The sequence below is a fragment of the Alligator mississippiensis genome, chromosome 11, assembly GCF_030867095.1.
Source record: "Alligator mississippiensis isolate rAllMis1 chromosome 11, rAllMis1, whole genome shotgun sequence".
Classification (NCBI taxonomy): Eukaryota; Metazoa; Chordata; order Crocodylia; family Alligatoridae; genus Alligator; species Alligator mississippiensis.
In genome coordinates, this window is record NC_081834.1 from 20,251,535 (window position 1) to 20,270,500 (window position 18,966).

An 18,966-nucleotide genomic window follows, 5' to 3' on the forward strand; every position below is an offset into this window, starting at 1 on the left:
TTCTGTTTGTCTATATTCTAGTTAAACACCCATGTCACTATTATAGCCTGGATTTGTGGAAAAATGCGCCCAGACCTGTCTGGCTAAATTGCACATGCAATTTGAATGATCCAGCTAAAATAGCTTCATGTTTTGTAGTTTTAGAGTAATGACATTTTTAGCATAATGGAAAGTTGTATTACTACAAGGAGATAATTAACCTGCTTTTGTAAGATGACTTTTAAATAATTTAACCTAAAAAGAATCAGAGTAAATGTTTTAAATATTTTTCAGCTGAATACCAGGCTTTGTGCAGCAGTGGACCAGGCTTGACTGCAACAGGAGCTGGTAAGAATGCATTACATCGTTATGACCAAAGACATTCAGGCTATGAATGTGTGAGGTGGTGTGTGAATGTGATGACCTACTACTACACTGTGGAGGGAAGGACACTGGGAAATAGTATGAACTGCTTTTTTCATCCTGTTCAAAGAAACGTGCCTAGGTTTAACTCAAGAGAGCATACCATTTCAGCAATATGACAGCCCAAGTGTAAGCGCTCACTCTTATCAGGCTTTTTTATGCAGTTATTAGAAAAAGTAGATTTGTAAAAGATTATTACTATAATACTGATATTCCATTACATAGACAACAAAACCCTGGATCTATATTGAGTTAGCAAGCCATGATGTGCTAATGGCCTGCTATCTTACTTAGCTATTTTTATCTCAGTCACAAAGGATGGTGGGAAGATAAGTAGTAGTGCCACACAGATGGTGAACTTAATTACAAAAGTTTGAGCAGGCCTGGTGACACCAACCACTGCTAAAATATCTTATGCCTTATTGAAAATAGGGAGAATGCGTTGAGATAAAAACTTGCTTATCCAACCTAAATTCAGATCAGGTTGTAAAATGCCCTTCAATTAACTGCCTTGAGAAAAAAAAAAAATCATCATTTTCAGTACCATATCTATGACGTGAAAGACCAACTGTGAAAAAATGATGAAAATAGTCTTTAAGCTGTTGAAATTGCTCTCTAATGATCCCTCTTACTCCCAGGTTATCCCACATTAAACAGTTGGCACATGCCATGTTCTGTAGTAAAATAAAAAACAGTGTCTTCAGCTGTCCATAATTCACAGTGACTTCATTTTAATAGTGTCATAATTCATCAGGATTGACCAGAGTTTAGTTGGTTCTTGCACTTCCCTTTGAAGTGTTAAAAATGTTAGAGCCAGATCTTGCAAAGCCTTTCATCTGTAACCAGTGTTCACAGCTGAGCCTACTGAGACTGCTTTCAGCTGAAAGCAGGAAGTGCATCAGTGTTCTGTTGGAAAAAATCAATAAAAACTACTTAAGCACAGGCCTACTGGAAAGTTATAATAATCACAGAAACTCGGTGATTATTAGCACTGTATGTTTTCAGGTGTGAGATCCTCATTCCCCCAGTCCTCATGTAAGGATTCTCAAGTAATCTCCAGCTTGTATCTGCCATTGCAGGATTCACAGACACCTTTGGGTTAGTGCTGGAATTTAGCCACCATAATGGGGATGCTCTTCATTCTTCAGGGGCAGTGTTTTCACAGGAGTTACTAACTGAAAATTCATCATGGGAAAAATTGTGGAAACTTGCTAATAAAAAGAATGATCTTGTCTAGTTTAGTGAATGTGATATTCCAAAAGAAAAACACTGATTGTTAACTTTCTGCATTTGTGTAGATATTAATGAATGTTTGGACCTTGCACTCTGCCCCAATGGAGAATGTGAGAATCTGCATGGAACATACAAATGCAGATGTAATCCTGGATATGAAGTGGATTCAAGTGGAAAAAATTGCCTGGGTATGAAATATCTCATTTTCCCTATTAAAAGTTCCATATTAAATTTTGATGTTTGCCTTTCTCTTTGAGATGGGGAAGAAAAAATTCAGACATCAAAATTTAATATCGCGATGTACTGTTGTTTATTCTTAATCCTTCTGTCTTCATTTCTGGGCTCTTTAATGGTCTTCCTGTCCTCCAAAATGTTTCATATCCTAGATCATTTGCCCATTAGTTATAGTATCACTTCTCTCCTCCCCAACTCATCTGTGACCTTTCCAGCTGCTCCCCAAGCCCACCCAGTTATTAGGTCAGTGCATATTCATGCTTCATCACAGCTGTTTTCCATTCCTCTCTAATGCTCCCTTTGCTCCTCTCTCTCAACTTTCCTGGAGTCCTGTGAAGTATCCCAGAGATTTTGCTTTACTCAAATCACCCTGTCTTTTCTAACACTTCCGTAGTTCCCATCTGCTGCTCTGACCCGCTCTGTCTTCCCAACTTCTCTCAACACATTTTGAGGTTTGTCTGACACATCCAAATATTCCCGGCTGGTCTTTGCATCTTCCTAATGTTCACCTGTCATTCGTGGCCCTTTGCCATCTTCATGCAGCTTTTCTCCAGTGACCAAAATTTATGCAAAGGTCTCCTTAAGAGGTCTTACAGTTTGGCTTCCCAGAAACCATGTCCACACTAGTATTTTCACTCAGATTTTTCACCACTGCTGCAAGTGTAGGCTGGAAGCTGGCATCTTTAACCACTTTTAGCCTCACTTAGATGTGATATGTTGATTTAGCAGCAGCCCATTTGAACTTGTGCTTATCACAATTTCTGCCAACAGTGGCATTGCTTCATTGGTAATGTGAACAGTGAGAAATTTTGAAGAAAATTTCTAGTAGAATAAACAGAACAACAGAATGCAGGTAGGGGATCAACAACATTTGAAAGGGTTTTCAAATTTTTCCAATTTTAAAACAGTAAGTATTCAGTTTTCTCTAGAAGGTATATGCATCATTTAAATGAATTAATCTGTTATTTATGAATCTGTTATTGTTTCCTTTATTTTAGTGCCAGTCATCATTAGTAATGGTAAAAGAATATTTCATTATTATACTTTATAATAATCCTGTAGCTTTATTTGGAGTGGGCATTTTTATCTGAAATAAATTCAGAGGCCTTGCTTCTAAAATTATAAAGAAATCTCCAACATTTTTCAAAGGTTTTGAAAGACACATCTGTCTCTTTCTCCCTCTCCCTCTCCGTTACCCCACTTCCTCTGTCCCCCACCACACACACGTACACACACACAAAGATCAGTCATAATGAAATGTGACTTCTTGGAAAGGGCTCTTGTCAGGGTGTCTTTTTTTTCTCTTAATTTTCATTGCAGACATTGATGAATGTGCATTGAACTTACTGCTTTGTGACAATGGGCAATGCAGAAATACCCCTGGAAGTTTCACCTGCACCTGTCCCAAAGGATTTATATACAAGCCTGATCAAAAAACATGTGAAGGTAATTGATAACACCCCATTACATTCAAGCTATTTTAATTGCAGTTTAAAACTTTTCACCATGTTACTGGAGTCTATTTAGCTTGTATCATATACAGTTTTATTTGTTAGCAGCTGATATGAATTCCAGTTGAGGCAAAGCAGAATGGTTGCATTTCATGCTGAAGCTTAAAAAATACTTAGTTTAAATTCAGTCAACCAAATCTTAAAGTCTAATGAAATTTCCAATCCAAAAGAGACACAGATTTACTCTAGAGTCATTAACTGAGAACAGTAGGGAGATTGGTGAAATATTATACCTTTGTTTATAAATATTAAAAATACTGTATTAAGAAAAAATATGTAAGATTTTTGTATTCTGACAAAAAATCAGGGGTAGGACTTTAAATTTTGCCATGCAGATGGATTTATATAAAAAAGCTTCTCATACTATTTATTTAATCATTAGCTATATGAAAAGAAAGTAATATCAACGGTTCATGGTTTTATAAATAGTCTTAAGGAAATCTCAGGTATTGCCAGGCATGTCTGAAACATTGAAGAAGACAAAGAATGTGAAGTCTAGAAATAAAAGGGAAACAATGGGTAGGAGGCAAGTCTACCACATAAAGAGTTAGCCATCTCGCAGCTCTCAAGGCTACCACATACAAGAGTTAGAAACCTGGTGGAAAAAACACCTCCGCTTGATGTGAACTAACATTTCCTCAGTTGCTGTTGCCAGGGCCACTGTGTTTTTGGCAACAGTGGGGAAGTGCTAGTATAGATAAAGTACAATTGTTTTATAAAAGACTGTACATGTGGGTTTGTGTGAAGAATAAAAAGTCTTAATTTTAAATCCATTTGAGTATGGCCGAATCACTTGACCAACTTAACTGGAAAACCAGACAACAGCTGGATCTCCCTAGAAAACAAGGTTCTGTAGCAGTGCTGGGCATTCCTGTAATCCTAGTAAACCACACTAGGGAGATGTGTTAGTACATCTTTTGGCCATGTATTTGACCAATCCTCTATGAAGAGCTCCATAGCTGAAAAATGGAAAAATAGCCAGAAAATCTTCTGTCACATGGCGAGATACCTTTTACTTTTAACTAAACTGAAGGAGGCTTTCTGAAGTCTTGCTAGCACCTACTGCCACTAATGAGAGTGTGTTCTTCTTCTAGATATTGATGAATGCGAGTCTAACCCATGTGTTAATGGAGTATGCAAAAATACACTAAGCTCTTTTGCTTGTGAATGTTCCCCTGAAAGTACTTTGGATACAACAAGAACCATCTGCATAGGTATTTATTCATCTAAAGATTATATGTTCATTGGCTGAAAATTTCCAGTGACATGCAAATACTGTATACCGAGTCCCGAAAGCATTTAAAAATAACTTGGACAGATAAGTTCAGTAGAAAATGTTAAGAAAATATTTCTTTTCGCCATTACTGTGGGTACATAAAAAAATACTTTAGCTGTTGGGAGGGAACACAATGTGCTTTCATTTCAGATTTGAGAGAGAGATGAGAGATTTTGTAACAAGCATATAGACACATAAGCCATCTCTTCAAAATGATGCCTGTCTGCTACAAGGGGCACTTTCTTATGAAAATTTAATCTTGAGAAAGGGCTGGGTTTGAACTTGAGGTGTAGTCTAAAGAGCAGTGGTGTGTCAGTTGGACCACCCCAAGAATAGCCCTGAATGACACTATGGCTCTGTGAGTGAAATACATGGTCTTGGGAGATGGTAATATACTTCTGATATATAATGGCAATAAATTACTACTTCTCCCACTTAAGCTGTCTTACCTACTCTGAGCAGCAAGCAGCAGGGGAATGAGAACTCTGCCAGTGCTAAGCATTTTGCATGGTGATATCCTGTTTTTTTTCCCCCAACAGAAACTGTTAAAGGCACCTGCTGGCAGAGTATAGTGGATGGGAGATGTGAAATAAATATCAATGGAGCGACTCTCAAATCCCAGTGCTGTTCCTCACTGGGTGCTGCTTGGGGTAGCCCATGTACACCCTGTGAACGAGGTAAGACCATTGATTTATTCTCATGTATCATCATAACTGACAGGACAAGGACCTTATGAGACCATATCAGTACATCCGTTTCCTATTTTTATCTGAAGGACTAACTGCTCTGGCATTTCAGTCATTTGGATTAAACCCACAAAAAGGACAATTGTTTAGATTTTCAAAACTATCCAGCACTTGTTTTACTCGCTGGATGTCTCATACAAAGCCTAGTGAACCATCTGAGCACCTTAGCCACATCACATGGAGTAGCAAGCATGGTCTTAATTTCTAATACCCAATATTAGCCCCACACAAATTTTATTTAGTGGAGGTGTGATCAGTGGGGCTGGGAGGAGGTAATTTTGCCACTGACTGTATCTTGCTTGCCCTTTAACCTATCACAATACAAAATAAATTGCAAGAGGTCAGTGAAAAGCTTTTCTTGCAAAGATCGCCAGTGCTTAGGACTTGTGCAAATTCCATCCAGTTCTGTTTTGAACTAAGCCGGTGACACTTCCATAGCAGCAAAATCATACGTCAAATGACATTAGCTAGTGCATTACAGTTATCCTTTTCTTAGTCGGGATGGGAAAGGAACATAAAAGTTTAGAATTTAGTGCTATACGTTTTTGTACTTTGATTTTATGGTAAATATATTTTGAAATTAGATTTATAGCAATTGACCACACCTATAATCTATCATTTGGTATATCTCATATCACTGTACTGCATTTGTCAAAATTAATGATATTGGGAACTTAACACTGGCTGGGCACATCTACATGAGACATTTATGGTGGAGATACCTAATTGGGTCCACAGTAAAGTTTCAATATCTATACATATAGCCCTATTAGGTTGCAGGAAACTAATAACTCCTCCTCAGGGTAGAATTTGTAAATACAAGTGCTACGCTGTGGTGGCATTCGTTAGTCCCTGCTAGCTAGCCCCACAGTAGAGCATCCTTATGCCTTAGCCAGCCCTTCCACAGCACACTGAGCCAGGTTGGAGCAGCCCCAGGCGACAACCCCTGCTCTGACCCAGCTCAACGTGCTGCGGTCCCAGGTGCACATGGAGACATAGCACCAGGGAGCCATAGACTCCATCATAATATGCACTGAAGCTTATTCTTTCACATTAATTTCACATGTAAATGTGCCCACTATGTACAAACATTCATTTTTTACCAGGAGAATCCCCATTCTGTACATGTCTGTACATGTTCAAGTTCTTTCTCCAGGACCAAAAATGGCAGTTGCAGGAGAAAAACAAGCCAACTCAAACCAGGTAGAAGTCCTCCTGGGAGAGTTTCTTTTGGGGAGGAGGAGAAGGGAATGAATGTTTGTACACTTCAGAGACCAGGAGGATTGGAGCCAGGGGAAAGAGTCCTGTGCCTTCTCAAGACTGGGGTCACCCTGGTTTGGAGAAGGTGGCAGGGCAGCTGCTCCATCTGCTTCCATAAAACAGGAGGAGAGAGGAAGAGCAGCCACCATCTGCTCCCCACTGGCTCTTCATATGCTGAGGTCTCTGGTGTGAGGAGCAGGCAGGCACCTTTGCCCTCTCCCTTTGCTCAGGCACTGGAAGCTGAGTGGAGGCAGCAGCACCACAAGCCCTCTGCCCATTCCTCATACCAGAGTGCCCATTCCTCATACCAGAGTCCCCAGAGTTAGAAGCAGCTGGGAACTTTGCCCTGTTGCTCCCTTTCTTCCCCGAACAGGTTCAGAAAGGGAGAAAAGCAGCAGTCACCACTCCCTTTCTCTTCCCCCAACCTGCTCCCCACGCTTTCCTCAGATGGGTTCACCATAGTCTCTGGAAGGCGCAGGAAGCAGGGGAGAGGGTGTGGCTGCAGGCTGAATGCCTGTACTGCTCTCTCTCCAAGAAATTCATTCCCACTGGTGGAAATTTCTGATAAATTTCCACTAGAAGGAATCTGTCTGTTCAGGGGCAGTGTAGCAGTAGAAGAATATCCTTAGAGTTCTACACTAAAAGCAGCTTATTGGCCTATCAGTATTGCATTGGAGGAAGTAGCCCCCATTGTTACACTTCCTAGATTACTCAATGGCATAGTGACTCTTGCATCTGAGTTGGGAGTGGGTTGAGGTTTTCATGTACTCCCTTGGCAGTTGGATCCAATTTTGTAGCAGAAATGCACCAATTCAGGGAAAGGTTGACCACTCAGAAATGTATATTCACTGCTTATTCTCTACAGGCTGAAAATTGCTCACATGCTGAAGTCTCCAGGTTAAATTAATCTTTCTCATTGCAGTGGAATTTCACACACTCACACCAGTATTAAATTAAGATTAATTAAATTAAATTTAATTAAATTAGCCACTAAGGACTCAGTGGCTGCAATGGCTGTGACTTCAGAACAATAATAATTTAATGTAATTAAGTTGCTATGAATGGCATTGGAGTTATTTAACCCACTATTAGTTTGTTTGTGTAACTTGGATACATTAGAACTGAGAGAGGATGTAAGCAGACATGTGGATGCATTCTATTGTTTAGTTAGTTATTCCGTTATATGCTTTTATTACCTGACAAAATACTTCCTATAAAGTTCAGATTTCACTTCTTCTTTTTAGCTAATTAAAATAGGTCACCACAGCAAATTCTGGATTATGGTATTGTAAACAGTTCACATTCTGTTTGTTTTATTATAGATCCAATCTGCTCAAAAGGATATTCAAGAATAAGGGGAACATTGTGTGAAGGTATTTATTTTTGCTTTTAAACACTAATCACATTCTGATTTTTAAAAAAAGTTGATGTTTTGGTTTAGTACTGTCAATTTACCACGGTAAGAATCCCAAGTCAAATTCTTCATTGACATCATGAGAATTACACTAAATTTGTTCTCACTGGTTTTAGAATGCATTCTTGAAGTCCAATGGAGTAGACCATTGTAATTCAATTTAACTCCAATCTCACACTTTTTATGCTATAAACTGTAGTACTGTATGGCTCTGCTTTATCAAACATTTGCCATTTAGTGTTCAGCAATTCACTAGGTCAAAAATGTATGAAAATGCATCCATAATTACAGATCTGTAGCATTATGACATAAGTTAGATATAATCATTTTAACCTTTCATGAATACATAAGAATAAGTTATAATTTTTAAAAGGAGAGAAAAGAAAATCTCATTTAAATAATATACTTCTCTTTTGTTACCATTTGTAATGTTAGGTTTTAGCCACTTTGCACTGTGTAAAATTGGATGTAATTCAAAGCATAAGTGTTTCTTGTTGTGCATGGAATTGGTGTCACACCATGCTAAAATGCTAATTAAAGAAAGAGTTGCTTTTTAAAATATGGTTTTTGTTGTGATGTGTGAGTTGGTCATATTATACATTGAGAAGCTATAACCCCAAAGCCCTCTTTCTTCCTCTGTTTGGGTTGATTTGGACCCCTGCCAAAGCACGGTATATTCCCATATATGCATCATCTCAGTGTCTCAAACTGTAGTAGGTCATCATGACTGACACAATCTGACATGACACTGCAGTTAAAATATTTTAAAAACAAATGATTCCCAGATGTGGCTTCTATAAAGAAGCACTCTTTTTTTTTCTTTAACAAAAAGAAAAGCAAACAAAGGAACACCCCCACACACATTCTTTGCTTTCCAAATCTGACTGAATACCTTGGCACATCAGTACTGCAGACCCAGTGTACATAACTTATCTGACCTCAGCCACACTTTCTGGACTGTGTAATTGAAAGAAAGGGCAAAAAATGGTGGCCCCACCTATCTCTATTCACCAGGAAAGGCTTAGGACATTTTCAACACTGTGAGGATTCTAAGATGTAGATTCCGTATTTTCAGCATTTCCTGTAGCAGCACTTCAGTTTATAACCATTAATGCTTTAATCCTTCTCAGGCCAATGGGCCATGGGAGCCCCAATTTTCTTAAACTAGTAATACATACTCTTTGTGTGTTGAAGTAGCATTTTAGGCTTTGTGAATCTAAACACTGATCAGCACAGAGAACTCAGGGACAAGCTTCAAGAAATTTACTAGAGTATTGGGGAAGGGGTCAAATGATAATGTCTACTTCCCAAAAGGTGACATTCAGTCTTCCCCTCCAAGACTGAAGACTAAAACAGGCTTTGCAGGGAAATAACATGAGGAGTGAAGGAGTGAAACTGGCAATCGCCTGTAGTGTATGGGTAAGCCATGGCCCTGTGAAGAGGCCCCAAATGGTATCTCTTCCCACCCGACTCCTCTCCACCAAAGCACACACAACACAAACTGGAGGAATTTTAGTCCATATACCTAACAAATCTGAGCTACTGTCTCCTGGTATCTGTCTTCAGTTGTGGGATGCAGCTACATGGTTCAAGAAACATTCTGTTCTACCCACCTGTTTCCACTCCTTAAATTTTTCATACTCAATCTTGGACCGTAATATAATTTCTGAGACAATTTTCAATAAAAATGCTTAAATGCTGTTATATGAAACATTTGCCTTTTTCAGCAAGGCCAGTGTCCTGATATTGCTAATAATTTATTTATATTCAATCACCTTCAGCTGGTTGAGTTTATCCTCCTGATCATACAAAACAGTGCCAAGTTTACCACTTAAAAATACATTCAGGATACGCTTATGTAAACAAGATAAAATACAAGCTTCCTATGGATATATTGAAGAACTTATTAAAGGGCATAGGGTCAGATTCTTACTGTTTAGGTGCTGAAAGATGCTGAGATGCATAGTGGGTTTTCACATATTTACATACTTAATGGGTGCATATACACAAGCTATTAATGCAGCTCAATAAACTCCAGTGCAGTTTGTGCCAGAATCAGTTGTTCCCATGCCCAGTGACTTCATATGCCGCCAGGGTGGAGCAGCTTCAGGCTGGCAGCAGGCTCAGGGGGCCAGACCTGGGCTCCAGGTGGCAGCTTTGAGCAGTGGAGGGGCTGGCTGGGGCGTGATAGTATCAAAACTGTGGAGCCATGTGGCTGACCCCCTGCAAGCCTGCTGCCAGCCTGGTGCTGCTTTGCCCTGGCTCAAGCTGCTGAGGTCCCAGTCACCATCCACACATGCTTTTCTGCACAGTAAAGGACTCTGCTGTAACATAGTACTGTCCCTGACAATACTGTCTTATGGTGGAATTAATTAATTTACTGCTCCCTAATATCGGCACACATGTAGATGGTGATGATTTACTGAAGAGCTAATTAGTCAACTCTTGAGTAAAGAGCTCATGTATATGCACCCAAGGAGAATCAGGCTTTTGAAAATCCCAGTAGGCAGTTGTCTGCATCTGTCAGCACCTCAGTACTTCTAAAAAAACCTGGCCAACAATGCATGTGCAATGGAGCATCTTTGTCAGTGACCTAATTTTGTATTTATGACCCAGATTTCAATAGACACATCAACTGCACAATAACAACGCTTAGTACCTTTAATCACTTGCAGTTTGCTATAATTAATTAGTTTTGTCTGACTTGCTTAGCAAAGCCCAAGAATTTGGAGTTTTGCCAAATTCTGGAAGCTGCTGCTATTTTGTGTGACCTGCCCTAAAGCACAAATGTTGGAACCATCATATTCCTGTAATTTATGTTCTTTGTTTTAATGTATGTTCTTTGTTTTAATGATTTTTTTAAATAGATGTCAATGAATGTGAGGTGTTTCCCGGAGTATGTACCAATGGGCAGTGTGTTAATACTGTGGGATCCTTTGTTTGTCAGTGCCCCAACGGAATGACTTTAGATGCTTCTGGACGGATGTGTCATGGTAGGTATTAAGCGGTTACTGTTCTTTTGCTGTTGTTGGGGAGGTAGGGGAAGCCCAACCAAATCTCTATATGACAAACAAAGATTTGCAGCCCCCACTTGTAAAAAGGAAAATAAAATTTATTCAGGGTAGTTTTAAAAATGGGTCAATAATGAGAGGCAAAGCCATTCAATTTTAGGTTGCCAGTTCAAATATAGTTCAGTTGCAAAAGCACTTTACCATTCGGTGGCCATGTAAAATGGCACAGAAGCATTGACCCAAATCCTAGTAGAGAGATGGTATCTTAACACCTATCAGCAAACCTGATGCAGCTTGACATCTTTTATTGGCAGCCTCAACTGGAGACTAATAACTTTTGTCTTTAAAGATAGTCCTTCCAGGCCAGGGTTAATGTATGTCTCAGTTTGATGAGGCCTATAAAGCTGCTGTATATCTATGCAGGGGTGTAGGTTTTTCATCAACCTCCTGGATACTAGAGATCATGGACTAAACATAGACATTGGATTTTTGATACATTATAATCTGCCTGGCAACTGACTCCCCAGGCCAGCCCAGCCCAGCCCAGCCCCTGGCTTCTTTACTTTTCATTCCATCCAGGAAGAGCACACACCAATTGCTGAAACCTCCTTAGCCTGATGAAGGGTTTTTGAACCCGAAAGCTTGCTTAATAACTATTCTCCGACTATTTGGGTTGGTCTAATAAAAGATATCAAATTCACCCGAGGAACCTTGTCTGTATATCTATGCAGCATTTGTTTGTGGAGTACAGCAGAATATATTGATTTTAAGTACTGCTTATCTTCCATTCAGAAAATATTCACCAATTTTAATAATAAATGTCTAAGCTTTTAATACTAAATGACAAAAGCATGGGTTGTAGCAGAGCTACAACCCCCTCCCTAATCCAAAATCAATTTTAAATGCTAAACCATATTAGGTTTATTTAATCTGGAAATGTTAATTCCAGAGTTTAGAGCCACTAGTCGGGGGGGAAAGAACTATACATAATCTCTGCATCCTGACCAGGCAAGGCTTTCTGAGAAGGAGTTTTTGAGAAACAATACCTCTGCTGTTCATTAAATTTTCATTCACTTGCTCCCTCTCCCACTCCCTTCCCTCTCAATTTTCCATCAAATCATTGTTTAACTACCCAACAGACATTCGTTTGGAGAGCTGCTACCTAAAGCATGAAGATGAACAATGTACATTGCAAGTACCAGGCCGGCACCGAATGGATGCTTGCTGCTGTTCTGTGGGTGCGGCATGGGGCTCTGAATGTGAGGAATGCCCCTTACAGGGAACACCTGAATATTCTGCTCTTTGTCCAAGAGGACCTGGGTTTTCTACTAGAGTAGAAATAAATGGAAAGCCATTCTCCAAAGGTATGTAAGGTATTTTAAAATAACTTTTAAAGCACTAGCAACAAATACTGTTGGTTTTACGCAGTTTTTACTCTTCCTTTACTTTGGATAAACTTCTGTGGCTTTGGAAATTTCAGTGGGAGTTAAGAATCTCCACTTCAGGTACTTTGGTGGATCCGGTTGCATTTCATAAGAATTAAGGCCAGAAGGGACATTTGATTTGACCTATTTTCTGCATGTCACAAACCATAACAAACTCAAAGACTCTGTTTTATGTAAAATATTGCAGCCCTTTAAAAAGCAAGATGTGTGCCACATGCATGGAACAGAGTAGAAATGAGTACCACCAGTGGAGTATTAATGGGACTTGCACAGTGACATTCAAACATGTTCCACAATAACTGCTTCTAGCTTAAGTTACTGATGTAGATTAAACATTATATGGTCATAAAGGCAAGTGGATATTAATTTGTTCAGAACAGACATTTAAGGAAACTGGTTATCTGAAAAACAAATGCACTGAAATTTGAAGAAAAGGGACAAAAGTAAATGAGAATGGCGAATGTTGCTGATTGCTTCAAACTTAGATTCATAAGCAGTTACTAGGCCATTAATTATCCATAAAAAGTATGACATGTGCTTTTATTTATGTTAATTATTTTCTATGACTCATGGAAACCTCATTTTTCTCAGAAACCAGGGTTGGCGTGGTTCTTTTGGCAGTTCTCTTTGGCTGCCATGGGCCTGGTCCAATGCCCACTGAAGACAGTAAATGTCTTTCTGTTGACCTCAGTAGGCTTTGGATCAGCTTACGTTAGACAAAGAAGCCAATATTTGTTTAACAGAAGAATCTCAGGCAGCTTCAGTGATATGTGTTAGTGCTTACCTCGTAAATGGAACATAATCTGAATTCTTCTTGTGGGCTTCCAACTGTAAAAGAGAATGGGCTTGTCAAAAAAGTGATATACTGAACTCTGAAGGATGCTAGTCCTTTGAGCTCCTCCCCTGTGTGCTCCTCAGTTGTGTGTGTTAGAGAGTATACTAGCATGGTTCCTGTTTCCTTCTTGGAGAGTGGTTTCAGGGAGTGAGAAATCTATTCTGTCAAATAAAATGCCAAAATCTTTGATAACCTGTTGCCTCGATGCTTTAGAGACCCCCTACTTTAGGGTGCAGGATTAGAAAAAGAAAGGAAATGAGAGGTAAAAAGGTTTGATTAGATTTCCATTGCAGGAAGATTCCTATTAGAACCTAGTTGCATTACAAATGTTTCTGGTTATTAGTTCAAAGGAGATTATTTTCCACTTCTCAGTCAGTGTGTAGTCGCTTTTGCTTTGCTCTTCACCAACATTCAGCATTGTCTCTGTAGGTTTTTGTATTCACCTTTACAATTAGGAGGAGGAATAAACTGGCTTAAATATTAATAAATACAACAAATGCATAGTTACAGATTTCCCAAAACACCTCAAATCATTCTCTGAATCTGTTGCTGTATTGTTGCATGTAGGTTGTTTTTTCATTTTTATAATATGGAGAGAAAATATTCATATCCAAGTGAAACTTGGACATGATGAGCACCACAGTTAACCCATCAGTGAATAGGATTAAGGATACCCATCTCTAAATAATTTTGAAATCTGTGAGCTAAAGGATTAGAGAATTGCATAAGAATTGTTGTCTGGATGCAGGCAGTTTTATGCATCAACTGCAGTTCCAGTTTTCAAAAAGTTGTTCCTTTCTGCTGGAGATTTTTACTAGCCTAAACCTCTAGGAAAGGTATTTAACCATTCCTGTTTAGTAAAATCAAACTGATACTAAAATCTATTAACATTTTGTTTCCTTTTCAGATATCAATGAGTGTAAAATGATCCCCAGTCTTTGCACCCATGGAAAATGCAGAAACACTATTGGCAGCTTTAAGTGTAAATGTGACAGCGGGTTTGCACTTGACTCTGAAGAAAGGAACTGTACAGGTACAGTGCTTGGCTAGCAACTATGAGGAAATTGCTTTTAAAAGAAAACATTGATTTGTGATTTTATAACATGCACTCAAACTGTTGCTTTATGTTGCAGATATCGATGAGTGCCGCATATCTCCTGATCTCTGTGGCCCGGGGAACTGTGTCAATACTCCTGGGGATTTTGAATGTGAATGTTTTGAAGGATATGAAAGTGGATTCATGATGATGAAAAACTGCATGGGTATGCTTTAAATGATGTACTAAAGATGGGACACAATGGCCATGTGTTTGGCTTGTTTTTTTATAAAGCCTTGTTAATTTGATTATACTTTTGGAAACTGAAATAGGACATGTTTTCATCAAGGTTCCTTTATATATACTGGATCAGCACATTTACCACAATAGGTAAATCACGTTGGTTTTGGATTTGCAGACGTCATTAGTTAGAACCGTCAGTTGAGTTGTGGTTCCATTTATCTGGAGTACTGAAGTTCAGGCTTGTTTCCCCACAAAGAATGGGGATGCCAGCATACTTCACATTCATTGGGCTTGGGGCTTGACATTTTCTATTTTAAATTAATCTAAAGTGACAGTTACTTAACTCAGCTGAGAGCTGACCCTGAAGAGGGAGCTTAGGTTTCACCCCAAGAATGAATTAGCTACTTCTCAAGGTTGCCAAAGCACAAATGAACAAAAGGCAAGGATTCTTAATTCATCCCTAAAATCCTTATCTCACAGATTGTGGCATGGCATGATTAGCATGGATTGGCAGTAGGTTTTTACTAATGTTGTCATTGTGAGCCAGATTGAGCTCCCAGTTCCTTTGACATAAATCAAGAGTGTAGAAGGCAACAGATTTTATTTGGTTTCATTAAAGTTTGCCTGAGAACAGAATGTGACCCTTTGGAGCAATGAAGAGAAGCTTAGTTAAACACCAGTATAAATATTAAATAATGACTGATGCAAAACACATACGGCGACATGGGGTTGTGATGTGAACCCAACCCTTAGAATTTTATCCATTGATGGTGCAGGAGTTGAATGGGTTCCAGCAGGAATTAAGAAAGACAGGTAGGGCCCTTACCTAGCATAAATATCATTTAGCTCCTGCCTCTTCATTCGTCAGAACCCAGCAGCTTCTTATACAGCCTCTTCCTGCAGCCTTTGAAGCTGATGGCTGGGTCTTGAATCAGCCAAAGGAAGCTGGTGGACCTGTAATGTATGTTTATGTAGGAAAGGGAGTGGGGTAGGAAAAAGTAGAGGGAGACAGGGAAAAATGAAGACACTATCTACAGGGAAGAGAGGAACAGTTTTGTGTACTTTCTGAGGGAGTGGGGCAAGGTATCTGGGAAAAGTTTGTCTCTCTTGGGGTATGAAAAGGAAGTAATATCAGTGACTGAAAGGGACTCGGAATACTTCTTATAGAAGACGAGATATTTGGGGAGGGGGGGGGATGCTTGTGCACATATTTGTGCATTTGAAAGCTGAAACACACATTTGTTCTTAGCACCAGCAACGTATTCTGTTATATACACAGACAGTTACTTCCTGCAGTGATCTGTGCTCCTTTCTTTTTGCAGACATTGATGAGTGTCAGCGGAATCCTCTTTTATGCCGTGGTGGAACTTGCATAAACACAGAGGGAAGCTTTCGCTGTGACTGTCCTCCAGGACATCAAATGGCTCCAAATATTTCAGCGTGTGTAGGTATGATGGTGCAAGTAAAATTTATATGGCACATGGTCACGTGTAAGCTTACATTCCCTGCCTCCTACCATGCATGCATCTATGACATTTGCTCATTGTTGCACTGCAGACTTATGTCTTCCCTTTCTCTTTTGAAACAGACATCAATGAATGTGATTTAAGTACCAACCTGTGCAGAAATGGACATTGCGTCAACCTTATTGGAAAGTATCAGTGTGCCTGCAACCCTGGATATAAGTCTACACCTGACAAATTATATTGTGTTGGTAAGAACTTGATCCTTTGATTACTAGTGAAGACAGTTTACAAATTAACACTTGCCTCTTACTGAGAACAGTTGATTTATATATTATTCTCTTTAATGAAATGACTGCTCCTGAATGAATAATTTAGGGTTTAATATCAGACTAGAATTTTTGGGAGTAGCATTCCTCCTTTCACGCAGGGGATTTGGACCAGATGACCCATGAAGTCCTATCTAATGGTATGATTCTGACACTCTAGTAGCATGCAGGATACTGAAGTGTGAACATCCTAGTATCTGAGATGCTTTCAAATTTGGTCTGTTTGTCTCCATTTTCCTTCCTATTTGCTTGGTATTTTGGAATAGTTGCAGTATTTATGCTGTGTAATTATGTAATAATTAGCATTTCAGTTAATTAACTATTAGATATAAATTAGATATAGTTAATTAACTATTAGATATAAAACAGCGTGATAATTTATACCAGCCCAGCCGCTGGCTTCTTTACATTTCATTCCATCCAGGAAGAGCACACACCAACTGCTGAAACTTCCTTAGCCTGACGAAGGGTTTTTGAACCCGAAAGCTTGCTTAATAATTATTTTCCAACTATTTGGGTTGTTCTAATAAAAGATATCAAATTCACCCAAGGAACCTTGTCTGCCTATGTCCGTAGACCAACACGGCTACAACCTACACCCCTGATAATTTATAAGCAACTTAAGTTTGAATAAGTACAGGAACCACTGAGGTACATTGTGTTATTCCCAAGATCAGTATTTTATTCACAATTTGCCATGTTTAAGGTTGCAATGCTTTCCTTTTTCATGTCCTTGTGACAAGGTATTTAGTGGAATTTGAATATTCCTTGGAATCTGACAGGCCATGCTGTGAGTGCTTCTGCTGTGGCCTGGAGCTTTTGACTTCTGTGCTGTTGACCGTACTTCTTAGTGACCACACCACCCCAGCTCCTGCAATGTTTTGATAGAATAGAGTACTGTGTATGCTCTGAGCACATACCTCCTCACATCTAATCTGAAAATAGCTTAGCCATATGGTTTTCCACTCTGTTTCCTTAAAGCTAAATAAAAATCTGATATATAGGCAAAAAAGTAGTTCTGATCCTATCTGAATAAGAAGTGCTCAGCCAGATAGTTCAGGCCAGCCTTACAAACCCACATAAGCAGTTCCACTGATTTCAGGGAACTCAGGTACTGTAGGAATGGAGCTATGTTAGTTCCTGTTTCAGGGTGATTTGCATGTGCATTCAGATAAATTGACATAAATCTCACTCCCTTAATAGCTAGTGCCTATATCCAAGCATGTTCCCCTATATTCACTTGGATGTAGTAGAGGTGCATGCAAAGTATGTGCAAGACCAGAGACTGGACTGATGCCCGTTTGAAAATGTAGTCCAAAATACATCTTTGAAATGCACTTCCTTTTTTAAATGCAGGTTTTCCATATGTGTTTTTAACAATACTTTTTTTCTTTCTAGATATTGATGAATGCAGCATAAGGAACGGTGATTGTGAGAGTTTCTGTACGAACTCAGAGGGCAGCTATGATTGTAGCTGTAAACAAGGCTTTGCACTAATGCCAGACCACAGGACTTGCACTGGTAAAGCAGATTTGTGAGCATGTGTACTGAAACCTTTTAATTTTTATAATGAAAAATGAAGTGTAACTTTAAGATTACAGCTTGAAACTATCTACCATCAGTTATACTAAGTAGCCTTCATTATGTTTCCTACTTCTTTAGGAACAGTTTAAAATTCTGAATTGACTATTTTATGACAAATATATTTCTTTTTGGGCACATACCATGTACAGTAAAAGATAAAAGTATATCCAGATGTTTTTGACTGAAAGAATTTGCCACACTCCTTGGATGAAATTACCTATGTCACAACATCACAACCGCATGTTAGATTTCTAATGGGAGTCATTTTCTTGCAGCTATATATATGTGTATGGATGTGTGTGTGTGTACGTCATGGATTTTTTGCAGGTATAATATTATATAGATATAGATATAACTATATGTCATAGTTTTTCCTGCAGGTATTTATAGCTATATTAGTTCTAAGCTTGTGGCTTTTATGGGGAAAGATAAGTTTGTCCATTGTGGGTGTGGGAGCAAAAACTATTTTATCTTGTGTAGAAAGTGAATTTTCTCCCCTAATGCAAAATATTCTCTTACGTATTAGACACAGGCCTGGATTCAGAGTTGGCTAAAAGACTTCAGTTGCCTCAATAACTCTAGGGGGTACAATCAAGATCAGTAAAAAAGTCTGTTTTCAAAGCGAGGTGAACAATGCAGGAGCTTACAATAGTCACACTAGATATAGGTATACAAAAATGATTATGCTGGTGACAGACTAGGTAGAACTACCAATAGAAATTCATTATTCTGTTTTGTAGCTGTGTAGTGAGCAGGTATTCTTATGGTTGGAACAACACTCTCCTGTACAATTCCTTTTTTCTTCCTTAGCAAAATATGACTGCCGTATTCCTCTACAACTCTGTCTTTCTCAGACCTTCTAAAACCCAGTTGGCATGAATCTTTCTTAGGCAACTTTCTTATACTTTCTGCAGAGATTTTTAGAAATTTCTGAGAGCAGCAAT

General features: G+C 38.9%; 1 protein-coding gene across 3 annotated transcripts in view; it reads left to right on the forward strand.

Annotated features, from left to right (window-relative positions):
• FBN1 (fibrillin 1) overlaps window positions 1-18,966 on the forward strand; it is a 241,146-nt gene that overhangs the window by 140,994 nt on the left and 81,186 nt on the right. For 2 of the 3 annotated variants that reach the window (XM_059714655.1, XM_059714656.1), the window contains 13 exons: window positions 274-327; window positions 1,701-1,823; window positions 3,190-3,315; window positions 4,475-4,594; window positions 5,196-5,333; window positions 7,985-8,035; window positions 10,944-11,069; window positions 12,227-12,451; window positions 14,275-14,400; window positions 14,501-14,629; window positions 15,969-16,094; window positions 16,235-16,360; window positions 17,837-17,959. In XM_059714655.1, coding sequence (XP_059570638.1) covers window positions 274-327; window positions 1,701-1,823; window positions 3,190-3,315; window positions 4,475-4,594; window positions 5,196-5,333; window positions 7,985-8,035; window positions 10,944-11,069; window positions 12,227-12,451; window positions 14,275-14,400; window positions 14,501-14,629; window positions 15,969-16,094; window positions 16,235-16,360; window positions 17,837-17,959 — 1,593 coding nt within the window. The remainder of the gene's footprint in view (window positions 1-273; window positions 328-1,700; window positions 1,824-3,189; window positions 3,316-4,474; window positions 4,595-5,195; window positions 5,334-7,984; window positions 8,036-10,943; window positions 11,070-12,226; window positions 12,452-14,274; window positions 14,401-14,500; window positions 14,630-15,968; window positions 16,095-16,234; window positions 16,361-17,836; window positions 17,960-18,966) is intronic. The other variant, XM_059714657.1, reaches the window with a different exon arrangement.